The sequence below is a fragment of the Perognathus longimembris genome, chromosome 1 (genome assembly GCF_023159225.1).
Source record: "Perognathus longimembris pacificus isolate PPM17 chromosome 1, ASM2315922v1, whole genome shotgun sequence".
NCBI lineage: Eukaryota > Metazoa > Chordata > Mammalia > Rodentia > Heteromyidae > Perognathus > Perognathus longimembris.
This window is the reverse complement of record NC_063161.1, coordinates 104,468,253-104,493,557: the sequence shown is the minus strand read 5'-3', so window position 1 is coordinate 104,493,557 and position 25,305 is coordinate 104,468,253. Positions and strand designations below refer to the sequence as shown.

The 25,305-nt window shown below is 40.5% G+C and overlaps 2 protein-coding genes across 4 annotated transcripts in view; both read right to left on the bottom strand.

Annotated features, from left to right (window-relative positions):
• The window catches only part of Secisbp2 (SECIS binding protein 2), a 29,830-nt gene extending 12,523 nt beyond the window's left edge, over positions 1–17,307 (bottom strand). Inside the window, exons 1-9 of one of the 3 annotated variants that reach the window (XM_048338482.1) lie at positions 17,174–17,307; positions 16,151–16,299; positions 13,109–13,355; positions 12,842–12,977; positions 11,802–12,031; positions 9,391–9,469; positions 7,510–7,712; positions 3,423–3,545; positions 1,612–1,701 (exon numbers count right to left, since the gene is read on the bottom strand). In XM_048338482.1, the coding sequence (XP_048194439.1) occupies positions 1,612–1,701; positions 3,423–3,545; positions 7,510–7,712; positions 9,391–9,469; positions 11,802–12,031; positions 12,842–12,977; positions 13,109–13,355; positions 16,151–16,299; positions 17,174–17,209 (1,293 nt within the window). In that variant the 5' untranslated portion in view covers positions 17,210–17,307. Of the gene's footprint in view, positions 1–1,611; positions 1,702–3,422; positions 3,546–7,509; positions 7,713–8,082; positions 8,212–9,390; positions 9,470–11,801; positions 12,032–12,841; positions 12,978–13,108; positions 13,356–16,150; positions 16,300–17,173 lie in introns of those variants that run through there. The other 2 variants (XM_048338570.1, XM_048338658.1) reach the window with 2 other exon arrangements.
• A 2,526-nt stretch (positions 17,308–19,833) lies between these two features.
• Positions 19,834–24,666, bottom strand: Cks2 (CDC28 protein kinase regulatory subunit 2). Its single transcript, XM_048338352.1, has 3 exons — positions 24,503–24,666; positions 21,942–22,069; positions 19,834–20,153 (listed from the first exon to the last, which is right to left on the bottom strand). Exons 1-3 carry the CDS (start codon positions 24,559–24,561, stop codon positions 20,101–20,103), a joined length of 240 nt encoding a protein of 79 aa, XP_048194309.1. The 5' UTR covers positions 24,562–24,666; the 3' UTR covers positions 19,834–20,100.
• Positions 24,667–25,305: the final 639 nt, after the last annotated feature.

The window sequence follows — 25,305 nt, the reverse complement described above, 5'->3', positions numbered from 1 at the left end:
TTTTTGATCAAATTAAGAAAAATAAGAACAATCTCACACTGTCTGACAACACTACTGTGGTTGGTCTGAACCTCCTCATTCAGAGCACTAGGTTTATATAAAGTCATCTTACATATCTTTCTACATCTCTGGTAAGTTATTAGCATATACTGGCAAAGAAGACACTAAGGCAAATGAAAGTTTGTGTTAGATGACTTGGTTAAAATTGCTCTCTCATTTGCATCATTCTCTCTCCAACTGCCTAAATGAGCCAAAATACTGCAATGAAATTATTGGATATCAACACAAGTCTATGTACACCCAAATCACACATCCAGCAGATGAATACTAAATATAGGTCTCTCTTACTTTTCTAAGTAAATGTTATTTGTGAAAAAGTTGTTATTTAAGTTCTGAGACTGTATAAAACTATACCAAAAAAGAGGGCTGGGAATATGGCCTAATGGTAGAGTGCTTGCCTTATATATATACACATGAAGTCCTAGGTTCAATTCCTCAGCACCACATAATAGAAAAAGCCAGAGTGGCACTGTGACTCAAGTGGTAGAGTACTATGCTAGCCTTGAGCAAAAAGAAGCCAGGGACAGTACTCAGGTACTGAGTTCAAGCCCCAGGACTGGGGGGAAAAAAAAAGTATATCAAAAAAGAACAATTATGGGTCTAAGGCATTCAGTGCCCCTACTCTCACACCCACTTTCCTGACACCCGTTCTTTTTCCTGTCACTGTTACCAGTTGAGGGCTCACACCAGGGAGAATACCAGGACAACTAAGGCAGGTAAGGAGACCTGATGTTAGGATACAGAATGAGCGAACTGTAACACATGAACTAATGAATGCTCACTTCCACAGGGCTTAGGGTTTTGTTTTTGCTTTTAATTAATATGAAAAAATGTGAATTATTTCCACATAATCTCTCTCCTTTAAGAGGCAAAATAAGACAAGGCACAGTGGCTAGCACCTGTAATTCAGGCTACTTGAGAGAGAAAGAGATAGAAAATCATGGTTCAAAGCCACCTTGGGGAAAAAGTTAGCAAGACTCCATCTGAACAAAATAATCCAGACACCATGACACATACCTATGTCATTTGTATAACTGAGGTATAAGGAGGATCAAAGTCCAGATGAGCCTGGGCCAAACAAAACAAAACAACAAAAACTTTCTAAAGAATAAATGGTCCATAGTATGCAAGTTCCCCATCTCAACTATGAACCACAACTCCAACCTATATCCATTGGATCAAGAAGAATCACTTTCTCTTTGGCTTCTGTATTGATGGTTGAGAATCTCTCTCTCTCTCTCTCTCGCTCAGCCTCTTATTTTTCTTTTGTAACATCTACTGGCCTTGAAAATAAATTCTTCCCTTTCCAAAATGGACAGTCAACTTTTCCCCCTCCTTTCTGACATAGTAACTATCAGTATAATACAAAAAGGACAAAAAGTTTTAGCTCAGGGGCAATTATGTCTCAACACAGGAGGCAGTTCTCAAAGGAATAAATCAAGACAAAACCACCTGTCTCAGTACACAAAAATATTTGAAAAATAGGTTTAACTAAGAGCATAGTGAGAGAAAAGTTAAGCCTAGAGCAAACGGTTTGAATCTAACGATTACCTGTGGCTGCTGTTTAGATTGAAATTTCAATGCCTCTACTTTGTCTCTTCTTTCAGATGCAACTGCCAGGTTGGGAAACTCCTCAGCATCCTAAGCAAACCACACAGTTTTAGCTCTTCATACATTCAGAGAATGCAAATACATTAAGTGCATTTTCCTGGCTTATAATTTTCTTTACTATAATCCACAAAAGTTTTTAAAGTTGATATAAAACATCACCAAAATACAAACATTAAAGCTTCTGCTTTAAATCTTGTCCAATAAAAGGTACAGTACCCAAGGATTATGGTATACCCAAAGGAGTCTACAGAACCAATCTTGAATCTTCTTGGTATGAGGATAGACAAATACTTGCTGTTTTCAAAAGCAAAGTTTTTAAAGACTGGGTTATGTCTCAACTGATAAGAGTGCCTGTATAGAAAATACCAACACTTGAGTTCAAATTTTAAATAAATAAATAAATATACATCAGCCAGGCACCAGTGGCTCACATCTATAATCCTAGCTCTTCAGGAGATTAAGATCTGAGGATCACATTTCAAAACCTAAGAAGGAAAGTTTGTAAGAAGACCTTTAACTTCACAATAAAGAAGCCAGAAGTTGAGTGATGGCTCAAGTGGTAGAGCACTTCAGCAAAAGAAGCTCAAGCACAGCACCCAAGCCCTGAGTTCAAGCCCCAGGACCAGCACACACACTCATATACACACACACAATCAAATCTATCAGTAGATCTAAGTATCCTACAGTTTATAATGAACAGGCTAATGAATAGAGACAATGGCAACAAGCCTTAAAAGAATGTTTAAAATATCTGAACACTGATGGCTCACACCTGTAATCCTAGGTCCTCAGAGAATGCGATCTGAGGATTGTGGTTCAAAGCTTGCCCAGGCTGAAAAGTCTGTGAGACTCCTATTTCTAACCAGCAAAAAGTAGAGGTATGGCTCAGGTGTTAAGACAATCAGTCATGAGTATAAAAAGCTAAGAGAGAATGAGAGATACCAAGTATCCCCTTACCAGAAAAACAAAAACACTTAAATATAACTTAGGGTTTTTTGTCAAGATTTTGTCAATCTATAGGTTAAGTACCTTGGGGAAAGTTATATGCCAAATAGGGGCAGAAACATGAGTTATTCATCAACCCTAACCACTACTAGCAAATAGCCCAAGAACTTTTGGAAACATCCTTCCAGGTTTGTGGGAACATCCTGAGTTTGATCCTAGGATGAACACCTGGACAGTACTTTTTTGAGACCTTGTGCCTACAGAAGCAGCCAGGAACATGCCTCAGGAAAGACAATGTGAAAAACACAAGGCCTGGGAGAAGTGTTGTCAAACCCCAGCTGGCTTACAAAAGTGCACCATGACTAGATGTCCTGGAAAACAAATGCTTTTGGAGGAAGCTCATGGAATTCTCCTAATTGGAGTCCACAATAAATTTATGACATTCTAAGTCTCTCTCTGAAGCATTTTACAAGATAATCTGGCTAGAAAAGGAGATATTGCAAAAGCCACTATTTTAAAGCAGGGAAGAAAACAAAGGCAAAATATAAGTAACAAGCAATAATAGCTATTAAATTCAATACAAGTAGTTTTGTCTATCATTCATTCATTCACTCATTCATTCAAATGTTTACTGAGTGTCTGCCAGGAGACATTTGGGAAGCCAAAGGAAAAGGTGCAGACAGTAAGTTACTACTTTCTTTAGCACTAAGACTATTAAAGAAAATGTTAAATATTTAGGAAACCATTATGCATTCATGTGTCCATATTTAACACAAAATGAGTAATAAATAGAAATATAAATGTACTTCAATCCTTGGTGGCTCTTGAACTGTTAAGATTTCATAGTTTGATTTAGCCTTTTCTTTCTTTTTCTTATTCTTTCTGGAAGCTTCGTTCTTTTCAAGGTCATCACCCTGTGATGTTTTAGACTAGAATAAGAAATAAAAGCAAAATTAGTTAGATTTTAGAGCACTCAACAGAATCTTTACTATCATGTTTTAGAATTTTAGGCTAAAAATAAGATTATCAGTCCCATGGAAACTGTACTCAAAATAAGGCTTCTCGTCCCCTACTTCTGAAAAGCCACTATTCAGTAGAACATTTCTGAAAAGAAAAACATCTGGTATCATGGTTGCAGTGCTCATTTCCTTCTGAAATCTGGTGGTTGGATATGACCAAGTTTTCACCTTGAGGTAATAAGGCAGTGATCAGTATTACCAACCTGTGCTCTCATACATCATACCATTACAGTCAGAACAGCATAAGAGTGCCCCTGATGTGTTCTATCCAAGTACAGAATCACCCTAAGGCATCTGCTCAAACTCAAGTCTAGTCCCCAGTTAAACTGACCTAGCCACTCCCACAGGCCCTTCAAATCAAGCCCCTTCCTCAGTAAGGGCAGAAGTGTTTGTTGGGTCCTCAGCGCCTTTGCAGTTAACACCCATACAGGACTAACTCTGCTCCCTCACCTCATTTCTAACAAGCTCCTCCCTCTCTGTGGGCCTCTCCCTCTGAGCTTACCTAGTTTCTTAAGAGCACTCACTATTCTAAATCTGCATCTGTTAGTCTCTCTTCGTTACAATATTAGGCTCTAGATCTAAAAGGACTATGACTTCTTAAGTTTAAATACTGCTTTCCCCACCCAGGAAATGGCGGGTAAATCCACCCCACCCCACCCCCGACCCCCACCCCTGTTCTAAAGGTATAAGAATGAGTTTTCTCATGACCTGGAAGAGCTAATCCATAGTTTCTTAAGCGAAAATAACAAATTTTATAAGAAAATAACGAATTTTAAGGATGTCTATACAGTGATATTTTGTTTTAAAAAAATTAGAAAAAATGGGTTAGAAATGTGGTTTAGTGGTAGAGTGCTTGCCTAGCATGCATGAAGCTCTGAGTCTGACTCCTCGGTACCACATAAACAGAAAAAGCCAGCAGTAGCACTGTAGTTCAAGTGGTAGAGTGCCAGCCATGAGCAAAAGAAACTCAGGACTGTGCCCTAGGACTTGCAAGGGGGTGGGGGGAGAATTAGAAAAATAAGCCAGTGCCAGTGGCTCTTATCTATATTCCTAACTACTCAGGAGGCTGAGATATGAGGATCACAGCTCAAAGTCAACCCAAAAGAGAAAGCCCATGAGAATCATATCTCCAATTAATGACCAAAAAGCTAGTAGAACTGTGGCTTTCCGGTTGTAGAGTACTACCCTTGAGCAAAACAGTTCAGGGACAGCACTCAGGCCTTGAGTTCAAGCCCTAGTACAAGCACCGAAAAACAAACAAACAAACAAAAAGCCATCATGGCTGATGGTTGTAGAGCATAGCCTAGAATGCTGAAAGCCCCAGGTTCCATTTCTGGCCTACAGGGGAAAACAAAAAAAGCTAGAGGCGAACAGATAAGAACATAAAAGGAACTTAGAAAAACAAAATAGAACTCCCTATCCTATCAATCTGCTACATTTTCATAAGCATGAGGCAGGGTATATAGATATATAGTAGACAGTTAATGTAGGCTTCTCTGAGGTTTACAGTCAAGAGGTATGGGGGAGGGCTGAAGACCTGGGTTCAAGTCCCCGCACCTAAGTAAAAACATGAAATAAGGAACTATGGAAGAATTTTTGCATCACTAGATCCTTAAAGTGTTGCAGTTACCATTTCTGTAATAAAATTTCACAGTACAGAAAGCCATTATGGTTTTATTCCAATTGTCTAAAATGCAACGCCACCTGAATTATGAGAGATCTTAATTTTCTTATTTTAGAATTTTTCTAAGATACTTTTTTTCACACCTATAAGTAATAATTTAAAGATTCTAAGATAATGAAACAAAGCCTGTTATTGGAAAACTGGCTTGGACAGCAACTTGGGAGTCACAACTAAAGAACTAGGCAGAAGGCTGTTGTTACTGCCTGTACGCAAGTCACTGAGGCACACAGAGCAGTGTGAACAAGCACATCTTCCCTCAATTACAGAATCAAGCACATAGATACCTATGGCTACCACTTATATATAATGGCCTAAAAAACTTTTTGGATAGCAAACAGCATTTTCAGGCTCAAATGGACTGCATATGCTACACTAAAGATATACTATATTTCAATCTAATGCATCTACCCACAATGAAAATCAAAAATATCTAGATGGGGACTGAGAGTATAGCTCTGTGTTAAAAGTACTTGCCTAGAATGTGTGAGACCCTGGATTCAATCTCCAGCATCACCAAAAATTAATTAATTAAATTAAAACTTAAAAGTTTAAAAAAGCAGGGGCTGGGGATATAGCCTAGTGGCAAGAGTGCCTGTCTCGGTATACCCGAGGCCCTAGGTTCGATTCCCCAGCACCACATATACAGAAAACGGCCAGAAGCGGCGCTGTGGCTCAAGTGGCAGAGTGCTAGCCTTGAGCGGGAAGAAGCCAGGGACAGTGCTCAGGCCCTGAGTCCAAGGCCCAGGACTGGACCCCCCCCCCAAAAAAAAAAAAAAAGTTTAAAAAAGCAGCTGGGCACTGGTGGCTCACGCCTGTAATGAACTCAGGAGGCTGAGATCTGAGGATTGCAGTTCAAAGCCAGCCTGCACAGAAAAGTCCCCATGAGACTCTTACCTCCAATTAATTACTAAAAAACTGGAAGTGGCGCTGTGGCTCAAGTGGTAAACTGTTAGCCTTGAGCACAAAGAGGCACAGGGACAGCACTCAGGCCCTGAGTTTAAGGCCCACAACTGAAAAAAAGAGTTTGAAAAATGATGAATAAATCAATAAAGGCCCTTAAAATAGATTCAGAGGTTGATAAAATGCCATCTTAAAATTACTTAAATGTTCCAGGAGCCAGTGTTTCACCCCTGTAGTCCTAATCTGGAGGTTGAGATCTGAGATTCATGATTTGAAGCAAGCTCAGGAAGAAAGTCCATGAGAGTCTCATCTCTGACTAACAAAATTTGGAACTGGAGCTATGCTCAAGTGGTAGAGTATCAGCCTTGAGTGAAAAAACTAAGGAATCATGCCTTTTTCCTGACTTCAAGCCCCAGTATCAGCACAAAATAAAAGTTTAAACTTGCATATATAATATAATCCATATTACATCCATGTTATATATATATATAAATCTACATTCTTATACATGACATATATTACCCTATCCTAGTATGCTATCCCTGAACAGGTAGATGAACTGTAATTAACTAAACATAAATACCATATGATCAGAAATAACTGTACTCTGGCACTAGTAAAATCATTCAAATTCAATGACAAGATGCAGCAATTTTACACACTAGAGCATAACTTTCTGCCAGCATTTCTTCTTTAAAGCAGTCAAGAGCTGGTGGGGTGGGGGAAGGTAGTGCTTAGTGGTACTTTGCTTATCTAGCATGTGTAAGGACTTGGGCTTGATTCCCAGCACTACCAAAACTAAAAACAAAAAACAAAACCAACATCAACAACACAAAAAACAAATCGAACATAGTTTACAGACCATTTTTAAGTTTAAATGTACATTGTCACTCACAAAAATGATCTCTTGTAATGAGTTATAAGACTAATATCTATGCTTTCTTTTTAAGGTGCTAAGTACAAACTAGATAGTACTAAATAGAATGAAGTACCTTCACAGTTAGGATTTAGATAGAAGAGATTGCAATGATACAGAAGGTCAATTTAATAAAAAGGAGATTTTTTTTTCTTGTTTGTTTACTGTGGCACAATATACATAACATATGTTGCCATATTAGTTCAGAGGTGAGGAATATATTTACATTGCTGTGCAGCCATTGCTACTCTCCACATCCAGAGCTCTTTTCCTCTTAGACAGTTGAACTTAGTCCCCATTAACTACTCATTGGCATTTTTCTCCCCCAGCCCCTAGCACCTACCACCTTACTTTCCATCTCTAGTAATGCATACCTTTTTAGTAGAATAACCATGTTTCTCTTTGTTGCAGGAAGGATCTGAGGATAAAACTTCAGATGTCATATTAACATTTTTAGGATCTGTTGATGAAGCAACTGTCTTTAGGTTCATCATGGAAGTAGCATTTTTAGGAGCTGATGAAGGTTGTGAAGATAGTGTCTGCCGAACGATGTAACCCATTGGCGTCCAAGATAACTCTGCTCAACGATAACCAAAATTGTTTAACAATCTTAACAGTAAAATAGAAATTCTCTAATTACTCTAGCATGCATTATATGAGGAAATTGCTCAGAGCATAAATAAAATTAGACTATTCCAAAATATCCCTTAAGGAAACTATAGATTTCACTAAACTTTTTTTCCCCTGGGAGCATGCATGCTGAATTTTTTCCCCTTTAACTTGTATGGTTAATTTTCTTAGAAACTGGCTTTGTAACTCAGGAGAGGGTATGCAGGTAGGCAGACAAACAATAATTTTAGTTAAAAAAAAAAAACAATCCACAATAACATCCACATGGTAAACACACGGAATTAAAGAGCTAAAGATCAAATTTTGTCCCTACTAACCTTGATGTGTACCTTTAACATCAGAAGTCAAAGATCACTAGACTTCAGCTACCACAATACCTGGTAATTTATTTCTTTTAGAACACAGGTATAAGTACAGCAACACTACTCCTTAGGTGCCCATGAAACTCTATATACAGACAAAACAAAAGGACATCCATCAGGACATGGGCAGATCAACACCTGTCAGCAGTCTGTGGCTCTCCCATGACAAGAGCTACAAGTAACCAGGGCTTTGATGGAAGTGAGAGCTACACTGAAGTACATTACGTACCAAACATGAAAACACCAAAGAAAACGCACCAAGGTATAAAGCTGAATTTTCTGCTAGGACAAGCTACTATAAAAACCTTAAAACTAAAACGTATTGAATTCTTCCTGAACATAATACTTTTGGCCAGTGAGACTGTGTTTGCTGCCTTCCTTACTCTCCTGATCAATTTCTTACTCCTTTGTATCATGTTTTTCCAGACTACTGGATGTTCATGACAGCACAGTCAAAAGCAAAAGTCAATACCAAAGCAGATATGCATGGTTGCAAGTTAAAATGCTGCAAAGAACCAGACACTAGTGTCTCATGCCTCTAATTCTAGCTACTCAGGAAGCTGAGATCTGAGGATGGCAGTTCAAAGCCAACCAAGGCAGGAAAGTCCTCATATCTCCAATTAACCACCATAAAACTGGAAGCAGAGCTGTTGCTCAAAGTAGTATAACACTAGTCTTGAGTGAAAAGATCAGGGCCAGCACCCAGGCCTTTAGTTCAAGCCTCATGACTGACCAAAAAAAAAAAAAAAAAGAAAAGAAAAAAAAAAGCTACAAAGACTGCTTGCTAGTTTTTAAATTAAAAAAAAAAACACACATTTTTCATAAAGACAGGTTATATTCAAATATAATGCATATATTATCATGTGAGTATTTAACAATTTTGTTTAACTTCAAATCTGGCAAATACTGATGGATGTCCCCCAAAGAAAAACTCACTGCGGCTCTTTTTAAAGACATAGGGAGGTACTGAGACCAAAAAACTTAAAAAATAAGTAATACTGAAGGAAGGAATCATTTCTGAGTTCATAAATTTCTCACTATGGACTTATCCTTTATTTAGAATTCTGGTCTCTTGTTTTATACTTCTTGTGCATGAGCCTGGGATCTCATTCAATTTACTAAACTAACACTGGCATTAGTTTACCAACAACTGATTAGCTGCCTTAAAGAAGGCTTTCAAACAAAAAAATATTTAACTAGAGTTTAAAATGAACTTTGAGAATATACTGACTCTTTTTAGTAAGTATTTTGTGGCACTCTTACCTCCTGTACACGAAGGGGAATTGGTAGCAGCAGCAGCAGTTACAGGTTTATCTGGATTGTTTTTCACCACTACTTCACCCTTAAAAAAAAAAGTAGGAGTTGAAGGTGTGGCTCAGGGCAGAGCAACAGCCAATGAATGAAAATGTCAGATCAAGAGTTCTAATCCTAGTCTCAGACAAAAACAAAATGTCATTAGGGAAATGCAAATTACAATAATCCGGAAGTACCAATACAAATCTTAAAAGGGCCAAAATGCACATGAATACAGATGGACAATGGAAAAGAGGAGGAGCACTGCAGGTAGGAATGCAAAATGGCACAGCCCCTCTGAAAGACAGCTGGCAATTTCTTACAAGTGAGCTAACAAGCCTTGAAAACATTTGGGTAGACCCTATAATAAATGATTCTAACATTCTGGAAAAGACCAAACTGTGAAGAAAAAAAACCCGAAGACTAGTGACTGGGAGAACTGGAGAAAACAAATTATCATGAGACACTAAATGGATGTTCAGGGCAGTAATATCGCTTCTATAGTACAGTAGAAGGATGACACACATCACCATACACTTACCCAAATCCACAGACTGTACACCACCAACAATGGAACCTAAATTATGACCATTAGATGATAATGACATGTCTATGAAGGGTCATCAATTTTAACAACATCATGGGATAGGGGTGGGGGAGGATAAGAGACATAGAAACACTGTTCCTTCCTTTCAATTTTGCTGTGAACCTAAAACTGATCTAAAAAGTCAAGTCTAATATTAACAAGAGGCAAACCAGTTTTCTTCCCATTTCAAGTCAAAAGTAATCCTTCAGTTCTTAAATATAGCTGCCCTTGCTTTTCTTAAAATCTGAAAATATTTGGTAAATAAATGATAAATATGGAAGTACATAATATAAAAAGCCACTACTCCTTTCTATCAAATTTCATTTATCATATACCATTTGGAGAATAACCTCTTATTTTGCCAATGATATAAATGTTGCAGATTGTTTCTACATGGCCAACAATGTGATTATGATTATGCTACTTATGCGAGTTTTTTTTTTTCCTACTTAAGCAAGTTTGTCCCCCCCCCCCCTCCCCTTAAAACAGGGTCTCATTACATAGCCCAGACTGGCCTTCAATTCTCAGTCTTCCTGTCTTAGCCCCCAAAATGCTAGGATCATGGGCATGTGCCATCATGCTCACACCTGGCTAATGTGCAACTTCTGAAAAACAATTTCAGCTGGAGGCATAGTTCAAGTAGTAGAGCACTCGCCTATCAAGTGGAAAACTCTGAGACCATTCCTCACCACTAAAAAAAAAAGAAAAAAATAGAAAACCAACTTCAAACACTGTATTTTTTTACACATAATTCAAAATAGGAAGGCAAATCACAAGTAAATCATTTTCCATAAAAAGATGAACGAAGTCCACAACCTTCCTATAATAGCTGACTTTGACAAGGCAAGTCAGTCATGTTTCTGCATTCCCATGAGTGCCCCTCAGAAGCTGGCACAGAACCCTGCACTTTGCTGTGTGGTGCTCGAATAAAGCTCACTCAGCCAGTGACAGCCCAGCACAGAGCAGGCAGCAACTACAATCTAAGGTAAATTGCGATTTTCATTCAGCCCTCAACAAAATGAAAGCATCAATTATAGTAACTTTTTGCTTAATCTGCTGTGATATTAGAAAATAGAGATATATTTTGCCAGGCACTAGTGGCTCATGCCTTTAATTCTAGCTCTCCAAAAGACTGAAATCTGCGGATCGTGGTTCAAAGTCAGCCAGAGCAGGAAAAGTCTAAGACTTATCCCCAATCAACTACATATCCAACCTACCCCTGCTGCCGAAATAAAACAAGTTAGAAATGGAATGAGCTATGTTTTGAGTGGCAGAAATAGAAGCAGCTCAGGAATAGCACTCAGACCCCAAGTTCAAGCCCTAGGACCAGTGCAAACAAACCAACAAACAAAAACAGAGATATAAATAAAGTCTGGAAATTTTATAAGTTACACCATGCAGTGTTAAATATTTCTTTAAGTCTCTTTTCCTCTGTATTAGAAAAAGCACTTTCAGGATACAATGCTGGAAATACCATGTTTAAAACAGGCTGTCAAAGCACCCAGACTGCCAGAATCTTCTCTTTCTGCAGCACTGTAATACTTTTGAGCCACCAAATAAAAATGGAGCATACTAGACAATTCTTTTAAAAGAACTGCACTGGATATTATAACATCAGGAACAGTGAAGGTCAGCTAAGTGGATGAGAAAAGACTTCTCCTTAACTCCTCCCCCAGGCAAAATGGGAGTTCAAACCTAGAGTCGAATTTAAGATACCCTGTTTGAAGTGATATAAATAAAAGGCTGTGTACTTGTGGAGTATAGAGAGGAGGGTGGACAGACTCCCTTCAATTACCTCTGACATTGCTGCATCTGGTTTCCGTACTTCTCCTACATGAGAAATGTCTGTTGTGGCAGAGCGGAGAGGTCCCCACCTGGTTTGCTTTTGTATCTCTGACACACTGTTGTTCTCCGGACCCTGTAATTCAGGAAAATCCAGTCTGCTAAATTCAAACTCCGGTTTGGAGGTAGATGTATTTTTTGCAATGATTCTGGATTTCCTGTCTGTTCGTTTATGATAACCATCTATAATGACAGAATGAAAAGTAAAGGTAAAAATCCAGATCTAGCTTGATGCCCAGTACTTCAGCTTAAATTTTAGAGTACAAAGTTCATGCTATTGATAGATTAGGCTGTTATCAAAAGACCTGACCATTGCTGATGTTGCTAACCTTCTTAATAGTATAGAGCACAAATGACCAGAAATAGCTTTTGCCAGACAAGATAGCACACACCTGTAATCCCACACTCGGGAAGCTGAGACATGATCATGAGTTGGAGGCCAGCTAGGACTACATGGTGAGACTATCTCAAAAAACTAAAACATAAACAAAACAACATGATATCATGTAAAATAACTTTCAGCCCCATTGGAACAGAATTTTTCAAGCCCAGAATAGACATAAATTATGGCAAAACAGTAATGGTGATTTATCGTAAATGTGATGCCCAGGGCTGGCATTACTTAGGATAGGATTTTAGATACAAACATTCTCACCTACTAAGAGTTTTCCACAAGAAACCAGATACTTATGATTAGACATGGCAAAATATAGTACAAAGAATATGGCTATGATCTGTTCTTAGTCTGTGGTTTGAAGCTTGCAGTCATCACCTCCTTGCTACATGATTTCGGACAAGTTCTTCACATACTAAGGTCCTAACAGATTAAGGCTGAGTCCACAATGCAGCACATACACTGTAATCCCCTGCCCAAGATAAAAGGTTTCCAGAGTCACAGGAAGTCTAATTTCCTTGGCTATGCTGGGTCAAGATGAAAACCTCCATCTGGAATAGATCAGACAGCGTATGTTATATTATAGAGCTTATTTTTACCTGATTTCAAACTATTCTCAGCATGAATGGACAGATGTGAACCTTTAGTTGACTTTAATTCAGATGATATACTATCAGTTCTTTTACTGTTAAACTTTTGCTCATCGTAAGTTTTTCTTTCATCATAGGATTTTTTCTGCAGGAGAGATTAAGAACAACATGAATGACAAAAAGATAAGCAATGCTTAAAAATGCCAAAACTCACCAATTCCTTACATTTTAGATGATAAAAGGACCCCAGACAATAAAACCACAGCATTTCCTTACCTTAAACACTTTGGTTTCCTGTGGAAGAGAGCACATGTGCTCATTTCTGGGCTTCACTGACTGAAAACCTCGGTAACAATTTGGTCGACTGTAATCATAGCGGGAGGCAGGCACTGAGCAAACATTCTGTGCAGGCTCAATGGTGTAAGGAGAATAGGCATATGGATGAAGAGTTAGCTCAGAAGATAAATATTGGGGTGGAAATGTTGATGTTCCAAAGGCCAAATCTTCAGCATACATTTTCTGTCTAAAAGGTGTAAATTTTAGTTGTAGATTTTGATACAAACCAACAACTTAAATTTTTATAATACACTAATATAAACTTTTATCATACAAGATTATCATTTACTCTAACACTGAAAAAAAATCCTCACCAAAAAAGCAAAATGGCTGGGCACCAATGGCCATTACCTGTAATCCTAGCTACTAGAAGGCTGAGATGTGAGGATGACAGTTTGAAGCCAGACTGGGCAGAAAAGTCCCTGTGAGACTCTTACCTCCAATTAACCACTCAAAAACTGGAAATGGCTCTGTGGCTCATGTGGTAGAGTACTAGCCTTGAGCACAAAGAGACTCAGGGATAGCACCCAGGGCATGGAGATCAAGAATAACACTTCCACAGACAAGAAAGGCACCATCTTTTATTTATTTACTATTTTAAAATTGTTATTATAAAGGTGATGTACAGAGGGGTTAAAATTATATAAGTTAGGTTAAAAAGTACATTTCTTTATTTAAAATTTAATTATTTTTATAAAAGTGATGTACAGAGGGATTACAGTTACATAAGTCAGGCAAAGAATACGTTTCTTGGGCTAGGAATGTGGCTTAGCGATTGAGTGCTTGTCTAGCACGCACGAAGCCCTGAGTTTGATTCCTCAGTACCACATAAACAGAAAAGGCTGGAATGGCATCACGGCTCAAGTAGTAGAGTGCTAGCCTTGAGCAAAAGAAGCTCGGGGACAGTGCCCAGGCCCTGAGTTCAAGCCCCAGGACTGAGGGGAAAAAAGAATATATTTCTTTTGGGACAATGTCACCTCTTCCCTCATGCTCTCCTAGTTTTCCTCGCCCATTGTATAGTTAATTTCCAACATAATATCTAGTGAGAACCACTGCTGCACTTGTTCATCCTTTTGTACCTCCATTTCTGGGGCACCATCTTTTAAAACTATCTCATTGTCTCAATGTCTTCAAGCTAGTAGACTAAACCAAAATGTTCAAAAAATGTGGTTGAAGACTCTAGGTTTCAGCTATTTTCCAATGAGAGCTAACACAACAACAAAATGCTAAGTGGTTAAATACAGGTAAAATAAAATCGCAGCCTCCTCATTTTCACAAGCACTGGTACATGGTTCCTGTGAACTTCCAGAGATTACTAAGGCAAACTGGTACACTCCAAACCTAACCATGACATATCTGTGTGACTACATAATGTTCTGTAACAAATTTAGATCATATAGGATATTCTGCTTGTAGCAATTAATTCTACTAATGCAACATTCCTAAGACCCACACAAAACCTTCTTCAGTGACTTTCTTCTGTCCTAAACAGCACCTGGCCCTTTCTTACTCTTAACAGAGCACTAAAAACTAGTTATAGAGAATAGAGAAGAGAAATTCAAAGGCTTGGCCCACCAACTACATACACTTGAGAATTATCTGCCTGATTCCATCTGTGACTCTAAAAACATAATGTGGAATGTTTCAGGTGAGAGTGAAGAACTGGTTTGTAATAAAGACAGGAAATTAGACATGACCATCAAAAAGAATAACAGACATCAGATAACAGTAACCACTTTGACTCTTGAAATCCCATTCCCTGTAGGGAGAGCAGAAAATAATTCATTTTTTCTTCCTAGCTTAATCTTGTTTTTCTAAAAAAAAAAAATAAATCTTGCTAAACTTTAAAAAAAAAAGGCAAAGAAGGTTTGATAACAAAAAGAAAATTATCATCTTGAGTACAGGAACTACATAAATGAAGACACAAATGAAATTTAACTAAACAAAAAAAAGAGGAGGCAGGGTCCAGTGGTGTTATTAAAGAATGCTGTCATCTAGGGAACTTGCAGGAGAGTCTTGGGTGGGGTCCCGGCTCAACCAAAATTTAGTTTTCTACATTGTACAAGTCCCACAGGTTTTGGTTCTCTGGTCTTCTCTGCAAACTTAGTCTTTTTCCTTTCAGTGCCAAAGAAGCAATGTACAGTGACTGGCGTGGTTTCTTTGAAAAATTCCCAAAGCCCATGAGTTCACAGGGGCACATCACATTTGGGCGTCATATCTGAGTACAGTGCCTGCTGGCCTTTGAGTACTTCTAGCAAGTTGTGTCTCCTCTTCCTACATTCCAGGACTTGCTTAGTTCCATTGGCCTGTACTGTTCATCTGCCATTCTCTAACACTCAATGCTCTGCTTTTGCCAGTCCCTGTGTATAGTTCTATCAGGGCTATCAAGACTTGTGCGTGAGTCAATCTCTTCACCATTCAACTACAGATTTCAAGTATATACATGCAATCTCCCACTTTGGTCAGCTCCATTCCTCTCTCTCCAATATACAGGCCTTTACCACTAAATACCTCCCTTTTTTCAACTTAACAAACCAGTCAGGCTTCTGATTTCTATTTCTATATTCAAATGGAGACAAAATATGCATGAACATCTGTCTTCCGGCAGGTCTCTTATTTTTCTATTTCCAGTTCTGGAACCTAGCCAAACCTTTAATCTGCCCTTTCCTAAAAATTGAACCAGAATGCAATCGTTATCATAATCCCATTTAAAAATACCACCATATTTTCCTACTTACTACCCAGCAAACCAAAGTTTCAGCTGTATTTCAAACTTCCAATCTAAGATAGACCATGTGCTAATTCTGATTAGTTGTAACTTACATTTATCAGCTGGTGCTTTGTTTTTAATTATCACAGCTGGGTAGCATTTTCCTATCTGCAGAACTTTTTAATGTGGTAGCTCTGGCTAATCGCCACTAACTCCAAAAAAATAAGCCACTAGGTCTCTAACATAAGGCAAACATTTAGAAAAATACATACTCAGTCACAGGTGGTTCCTGCACAAATGGATAGTACGTGGCTGCACAGCTAGGAAAGACACAAGCTTCTGAGGACTCTGACCATGCTGCATTGAGCCCAGCAAACTTGGGGACAAATGGTTTCACATCTGCTGATAACTTGATGCTGTCCTAAGGGGAAAAAAGGGAGGTTGGGCTACATACACCGAGATAAGCAATAAAAGAAGTGCTCCATTCAAATAGCCCCAATGCAATTTAAAAACTTCCATAAATTGAAAGTTATTTTGTTCTTTAACAATTTCACTCTCCCAACACGAGTAGAAAAAGCCATCTTTTGAATTTTGGAATAAGAAAAAAACTTTTGAATGTTAAATTATAGACAATCAAGTCAAACAGAAGTAACCTATATTATTACATAAGGACCACAGCTGACGTTTTGGTATGAAATACACGTATTTAATCAGCTTTAATTAGATGTAACTGAGAACCATAGATCTACGTAGTTCAATACACTCAACAGGAACTATTTTTAACTCATAACTTCCAAATAACATTGAAAAAGCTCACTGCCATTACATTTTAAAATGCCACGAAATCTTTGCAACGTAAATTATCCTATCGTCATGAGCCCTTCGAAATGTGGGTGATGTGTTCTGAAACGGATAATTTTCAGTAAGAATTTATAGCCATGGTTTTCACGTGATTGCCAGGGCTCCATCTAGCGATCCACACAAGAAGTGTGGGAGCAGAGGGCCGGACTCAAGAAAATTCAGAATACTTTAAAATTTAACTCTTTAGAGCTAGCAAGTTGACAGCCAGTGCTGACTGACTGCCAGGTCCTAAACAGAACTCCCAGGGAGAGTCCAGGCTGTGGGCGGGGTCTGAAGCTCCGGACCACGGCTCCCGCGCAGGCCGGGAGGTTCAGGGCTGCCAGCTCCGCCACAGTCACAAGCCCTACGGCCTGAGCCTCCGGGACGACGGACGTCCAACGACTGAGACCTCCGAGAGCTCTTCCAACAGACCTAGTAGTCCCAGCGGCTCTTACCTCGCCTTCGGACTCCCGCGGCCCCTCCGACGCCATGGCCGCCGGCTCGGAAGGACCTGAGCCGGGGAAACCAGCGGCGGGCCAAACCCAGAACTCGGTGTTTCCGCTTTCCGAGGGGGCGCCAGGAAGTGCGTCATCGGAACGCGACTTGCCTCCTCGACTTCCTCACGGAAGTACGTAAGGACCTTACGCTGACGCAGACACATGGTGAATAACTAGGCGCTGGTGGCCAGACAACCACGGAATCTCTGCAGTGCCATTCCATAAAGGGTTGCCTGGGAAATTACTGGCAACTTGAAGCTGTGCCTCGCTGTATCCCCCCCACCCCCGGGCCTCATAAGGCTATTTAGATGAGGAGAGTCCCTAACAATCACCTGAGTTTTTGCAAGCAGAGAGGTACTGAGATGACCTCCCCCGTCCTTACACTGCATCTCTGGTTCCACACCTCCCAGTTTGCATATCCTGCAAAAGCCCTATAGATGGGTGCCAGCGGCTCATACCTGTAATCCTAGCTATTCAAAATGATAGGTTCAAGATTTGAAGGCAATTTAGGCAAGTAAGTCTATTGAGACTTAACCAATCACCCAAAAGCCTGAAGGGGAGTTGTGACTCAAGTGGTAGAGCACCTTGAGCTAAAAATGCTCAAGGACTGCACCCAGGCCCCGAGTTCTATTAACCATGAAAAGCTGAAAGTGGAGGTGTGTTTAGTGGTGAAGCATTATTCTAGTGTTGAAAAAAAAGCTCAGGGACAGCACCCAGTACTAGCACACACAGATCTAGAAGACCTGACAAATCTATTGGAATCTCCCCAAAACTTGCCATGATTTGGAAGTTAACACCAAAAGGAACTTCAGAACTGCTGTCAAGGTGTTGAAAGTAAAAATGCTGCTAGGGCAGGTAAGGATTAAGTACTGCTTTCCCCAAATACTAACAACAAAAAACCTATAGAAGGGCAAGATTTAAGTAGAGATTTGGAGGAAAGAGGCTGAGAAACCCAGAGTGGATATCAAAAAGTGAAGGCCAGGGCTGGGGATATAGCCTAGTGGCAAGAGTGCCTGCCTCGGATACACGAGGCCCTAGGTTCGATTCCCCAGCACCACATATACAGAAAACGGCCAGAAGCGGCGCTGTGGCTCAAGTGGCGGAGTGCTAGCCTTGAGCAGGAAGAAGCCAGGGACAGTGCTCAGGCCGAGTCCAAGGCCCAGGACTGGCCAAAAAAAAAAAAAAAAAAAAAAAAAAGTGAAGGCCAGACACTTTTTAATTAGACAGGTGAAGTTAACAAAATAGGGCTGCTGCAGAGACCCTGGTGGCTCACACCTCAAAACCAGCAAAAATTAAAAGCAAAATGTTGGGCTGGGGATATAGCCTAGTGGCAAGAGTGCCTGCCTCGGATACACGAGGCCCTAGGTTCAATTCCCCAGCACCACATATACAGAAAAAAAACGGCCAGAAGCGGCGCTGTGGCTCAAGTGGCAGAGTGCTAGCCTTGAGCGGGAAGAAGCCAGGAACAGTGCTCAGGCCCTGAGTCCAAGCCCCAGGACTGGCCAAAAAAAAAAAAAAAAAAAAGCAAAATGTTGCTTACAGTGAGGTAAGTTTCCCTTGAAGAGGCTTTAAAAGACTTGAAAACTAGGTCTTCATTTCAATGAAAAAATCCAAGCAGTTCCATGGCAAGTAGTTTACTATTAAACTAAGCTACACACTCCCAGACAGGAACATGGAGACTGACAGTTGAAAACTTTTCTCATAATAGCATTCTTTTCTACTGTAACATTTTAACAACATTGCACCAAAATGTGTCATTCACTTGAAGACATCTTACTAATACATGCTACTCACAATTTCTGGCAACTTATAGCAGTCTCACTAATTCTTCTACACATCAGCTAAACAATTTGGAAGAAAAATTTCCCCTCTCTTCTACCTTCAAACCAAACCAAAATTAGCTTTTACTTGAAAAGATGGTTAACAAGTTTTAGAGAACCCAGCATGCTCTAAAACATAGGTAAATAAGGCTCCTGCGTAATTGAGGACACTTAAAAGAGCTGTTTCTCTCAAGTCCTGGCTTGGACACATCAACTACAGAACGGTGTGCAGCAGACAGTAAAAGGGTGGTCAAAGAAACACTTGCCAGTAACTTAACTCACCTCTATAAAGCAACACAAGAACATGGAGATAAAGGGGCAGTTGAAACTGTCCTTGTTTTTCTAAATAGTGTTTACTAGACATTATTAGCTGGCCACTAATATTCCTCTAGCATAACCAGATGTGTCTGCATTTAATTATGAAACAATTAACAGCAAAAAAGGCAACCTAAAAAGATGCAAAACATGTTAAGGCATGAAGGTGCAAAGTGCTTGTGAACTTTTGAAAATGCGGTATTATGACCACTTAGCAAATGGGGTGAAAAAAGGACTACTTTCCTTGGTTAGTGGTGGTTTCTAGTTATGTGGGAATTTTAACAGTAAAGCCCTAAAATTGTCTCTAACTTATATGTATCAGTGGTGCTTAGCTTTCCTTGTAAGTCAACTAAAGTATACCCTCAATATACCAACTATTTTAAACACACTTAGCATTTCTTTCAAAAATAAGTTTATTTTCTCAAGGGTAAATTGAAAATTAACAGCCAAAAACTATAAGAAAATATATCCCAGTAACAGTGGTAAATGCAACATACAAACTTTATTTAACAAAAATAACATGTAAAGTCAAACAGACACTTATATTAAGAGAAAAAAACTAGAAGAAAATTTAAACACCTTACAATAACCTACTTGCAGTTGCATTTAACTGAGCTCTGTTGCTGTGAAGAATACAGCTCATGCACAGGTATTGATGAATTGTACATTTTTTTCAAGTATTCACTGAATACTACCCTTATATACACATATACATTTGAACAAGATTTAACTGATGATCCCAGAAAGACTTCATTTTTGTTGCTCTTTTGGAAGAGGTCGTCTAAAGAGAAGAATATGGGGTTCTGTGGAAAGAAAATGTTTGTTTAGTATGACTGAAAATGGCTAAGCTTCATTAATGCATCAAAATTCAAAGATTCAAATGGATGAAAATTATTAGGTTGAATTAACTATTATCTAGTTGGAAATACTGAAGATGAATTTTGCTTCCAAGTCAAAATAAAGAAAAAACAACCATGAAAACATTACTGATATTTTTATTATCCATATTGTGGAGAAGACAATGAAGAATCTGAGCAAGATTTTTAACTTTACAATCTCAATCAGTGCAAAGCCGAGAAGTGTACTCTCCATGGGATTTGTGTGGATTTTACAACTAATGCATGTCAAAAATTATCAAGAAATCAGGCCTGGTGACACACACCTGTAATTCTAGCATCTGGGAGGATGCAGCAGAAAGATTTGGTTTTGAGGGCCAGGTATATAGTAAAATAGTCTTTTTTTTTTTTTTTTTTTGCCAGTCCTGGGCCTTGAACTCAGGGCCTGAGCACTGTCCCTGACTTCTTTTTGCTCAAGGTTAGCACTCTGCCACTTAAGCCACAGCGCCACTTCTGGCCATTTTCTGTGTATGTGGTACTGGGGAATTGAACCCAGGGCTTCCTATATGCAAGACAAGCACTCTTGCCGCTAGGCCGTGTATTCCCAGCCCAGTAAAATAGTCTTAAAAAAAAAAAAAGATACGGATCCCCCACCCCAATAGATCCTGTTTCAGTAAATGTAGCTTGACCCAGCAATGGAGTTAGTTCCTTTCATTCTTCAGTTGCTTATGTGTATCTGGAGAAAGCCCCTGAAAACTCAAATATACATCCTAGTCATGATGATGCTATTTTCCATCAACAAAACATAAACTCTTCAAGTTACATTTACTGATTAATCCCATACTGAAATAAAATTTAACTCTACAAAGCTTTAGTTTGCTTTTACTCATGTCTGGAAAACTGTTGGTTAACACCATAGAATAAATAGCATAAGGCAGTGGTATATAAATAAAATGAGTACGAGTTCATATACTAAGGTATTTCACTTAACCTTATCATGGTAGATAACATTCTTTAAGAGAACTAAAGGAAGACCAATTTTCATGTAGGACTAAAGTACACTTCTCTTGAGTCTTAGCTTTAAGAACAATGACATTTTTTAAATAAAGCATAATAAATTTAAGATTTTTGGCAGTAAAGAATTCACTTATTGAATAATTCTTGCAGGCAAAATTCATCCCAATGGTATTTTATTGTTTGGTTTTGTTGCCAGTCCTGGGGCTTGAACCCAGGGTCTGAGCACTGTCTCTGGCTTCTTTTTGCTCAAGGCTAGCACTCTACCACTTGAGTCACAGTGCCACTTCCGGCTTTTTCTATATATGTGGTGCTGAGGAATTCAAACACAGGGCTTTGTGCATGTCTGGCAAGCACTTTACCACTAGGCCCTATTCCCAGCCCCCCAATGGTATTTTAATATAGAACTTTCCAGCAAGAAGTATAATTTGAAAAAACTGAAATTTATCAAATGTTACCAAATGACTATGTTGCCTTAAAAAAACTGACAACTGGGCTGGGGATATAGCCTAGTGGCAAGAGTGCCTGCCTCGGATACACGAGGCCCTAGGTTCGATTCCCTAGCACCACATATACAGAAAACGGCCAGAAGCGGCGCTGTGGCTCAAGTGGCAGAGTGCTAGCCTTGAGCGGGAAGAAGCCAGGGACAGTGCTCAGGCCCTGAGTTCAAGGCCCAGGACTGGCCCAAAAACAACTGACAACTCTTTTAATTCAATTAACACTTTTTATAGCAAAACTTACCTGGCTCATGAATCATGTAATGAACCCAGCCAAGACTCTGTTGGACGCCAAGTCTCCTCCACTCCTCTTCAGACATCAGATGAGTTTTGGGTACTTGTTTAGAAAGTTCTCTGGGTAACATGACATGTCTAGAAACAGATAAGACCCAAGCATTAGTCTTTCCCAATTCCCATTTTATTGGCACTTGGAAAGGATCATGGCTCAAAGGCCAGCTTGGCCTATGGGCAAGAACTTCTCAATAGCTCAACACTGCAGCACAGTGGTACACACACCTGTCTTCCTAGCCATGTAAGAGACTGAGCTCTGGCAGATCAGAGCAGGACAACCTGGGTAGAGAAGTTCTTGAGAGTCCCATCTCAATGGAATAAATTGGCTATGGTGGTATATGCTTATCATTCCAGCTACCACAGGAAGTATAAAAATAGAGGACTATGATCAGCCCTGGAAGGAAATGGGAATATTTCTAAAACATTCTAAAAAAGAACAGGAAGTATATGCTTTCTCAAGTTCCAGACCCCGAGTTGAGTAAGACACACATACAAAAAGTTATATCATGTGCATCTGTATAAACCAGTAAACATGCTCTATCAGGGTTTGATTACAATAGGAAAAAATTTTAGTCAACTTCACATGAGGATCCTATTCTACTTATACTTCATGGACAGTTTTCAATTTCAAACTCAACCATGCCAAGTCATTATTAGCTTATAGAAACTAGCATAAGACTAAAACTTACAAACAAAAGGAAAAGTATAGGTTGTTCACTAACATTACTAACTTTTGAAATTTACAGGATAATATACCCCCAAAATACATATTCCATTTATTCTTAAAGGTAGTATATGGCTTGGTGTATTAAGACCAGCTCATGTTCAGCATGGTGTCAAATGCCTATAATCTCAGACTGAGGCAGGACTGAAAGTTTTGACACTATTCTGGGCAACCTTTAAAAAAATTTTTCAGACACACCAAGAATTTCTTATGTATTTTGCCACACACATCTTGGTAAGTTGAGACTATTAACAATATTAAATCTGAAAATGAAGAGTACTACTAACAAATGTTGGAAAGTATCTTAGTATAATTTTAGTACTAAGTTTTAAAAAAGAACTGAAAACAGCTGGGCATTGATGGCTCATTCCTATAATACTAGCTACTCAGGAAGTTGAGAACTGAGGACAGTGGTTAGAAACTAGCTGAGAGGCAGGAAATGTACTTCAGACTTTCATCTAGACTTGTTAATCTCTTAACCTCCAAGAGAGCTGGTAACAAAGCCAGGGCCCTTCTTCCAGATACTTTTCAGCTTAGAAAACAAATTTGTTCAACAGCAATGTAAATGTCTATACTAGCCACAAGTTAACCACTATAGCTGGTTCCTCTCACACAAGAGTACACTCTCTTCTGTTTATACCTGTTCTTTCGTTTATTTTAAACTTTTTTTTTTCTTTTTCCCAGGGGAGAACACTGGCCTTGAGCACAAAAGCTATGGGGTACATTCAAGCCCTGACCTCAAGCCCCAGTCCTAGCACCAAAGAAACTACCCTTATGCTAAAAACTTAGAAATTTAAGCTCGCCAAATTTTAGAACGGTACTTCAATATACACCCTGCCTACCACCGGATACTGGGCTCCTGGTTAATGTGACTTAGAAATTAGGTTTTTCTACCTAGAAGTATAAAAGCTTACAAATTATTACAAATCATCAAACTGGCCCAAAGAAAGCCACTTTCCTCCTAAAGGGGACAATAGTACCGAGCAAGGAAGGGAAAAGAGATCACCCAATCTGATTATCCTAACTTCATCCAAAACCATTCTTGGGAATCTACACAGCAAAACTGAAACCAAGGTCACCACTGGGCCAAGGTCGGCGTTCTTCCCAGAAGGCAACATTGTAGTTACAATGCAGGAGGCCAAAGGGATGCCGGAAACTATTTTTGTCCAAGAGTTGGGGTGGGGAGGGATGGGGCCGGAGGAGTGGAAACTGTGTCTCACTACGATGCCCGGGCGGGCCTCGGACCTCTCCTCCCAAGCCCTGGCTTTAAACTTCGTGCGCACCACATCCGGCCAAGGGCCAGGTTCGGCAGTTTAACGCATCCCTTCTTCCCTTCCCTAATCCAATCTGTTCATATTACCGGACTAACTCTAGCCACTCCCTTCTGGTACTTCGCCCCAGCATTCAAAGTACCACAAATTAAAAACAAAAAACGAAGCCAAGAGTCCAGCAAAGCCTTATAATTTGGTCCCAGACGGCGTGCGGCCCTCGGTGGTTAAAGCGGCCACGTTCGCGGCGGCGATTCCCGGTCCCCGACCGAGCCCCGAGAGGGCAGGCGGGCGCTGCGAGCCTCACGAGGGCGGGCCGACCCCCAGCCTCGAGGGCTCCGCGCCGCCAGGGCCCTCAGGCGGAAGCCGGCGCGGCCCCTGTACTCCCTGCAGACCCTCAAAGGCATAACCGATCCGCCCTAAACTCGCGGCCGCGAACCTGCGGCCTCCTCCTCGGTCCCGGCCGCCTAGCCCCAGATCGTGGCCGGGAGAGCTCGGCAGGGTCCGCCGAAGACGGCTCACCGGTACTCGTAGTGCTCGTCGAAGTACTTGTCCGAGTAGTAGATCTGCTTGTGGGCCATCCTCACGGCGCGCAGACGCGGAAAACGAAGATTGCGGAGAAACCCGGCACCGCACGGACGAACGTCCGCTCTCCGCTGGAGAAAAGACTCGACTAACGACTGTAGGCCAACGCTCCAGATTTGAATCCGACAGCCCACCTCCCATTGGATAATGCCGTTGACCAATCACCTTTCCCGCGAGCCCACCACTGGCCCGCCTATCGTCGCCGCCCTTCCGCGGGCTAGCCAATCACAGATCTGTTGTTTGCCCGAGGGAAGAAGTAGACCGTTAAGGAGGCTTCGGAGGGCGGGAGAAGTGCTTTGACGGACAGGAGCGTAATCGTAGAAGGGCGGAACCCGGACGTTAAAGGCCTTGGGGCTCGTGTGAGCTGGGCGGAGGGCTCTCGAGCTCTCGCCTCTTATCGCGGGATTTGGAGGGGACGGGGATTTGGAGCAAGCGCGGGGAGGTCGGCCGGACTGGGTAGGCGTGGCCGAGTGGAGCCGAAGCCATCAGACTAGATTACGAAACTGCTGGTGGCCGAAAAGTGGTGGGTGTGAGGAGGCGGGGGAACCACCCGGGCTCTTCTTTCCGAGTGCACCTACTTGCGGGTCTTTAGCACACCCTCGGGACCGGACGGTTCTCAGTGGAAGCTTCTGGAAACGCGCCGGGGCGGGACGGATTCTGCAGACTTACCCTACCAGCCCATCACACGGGGAAGCTCCCCTGAGGCCCATTCCGCACCCCAAAGTAACAGCACTTGCAGC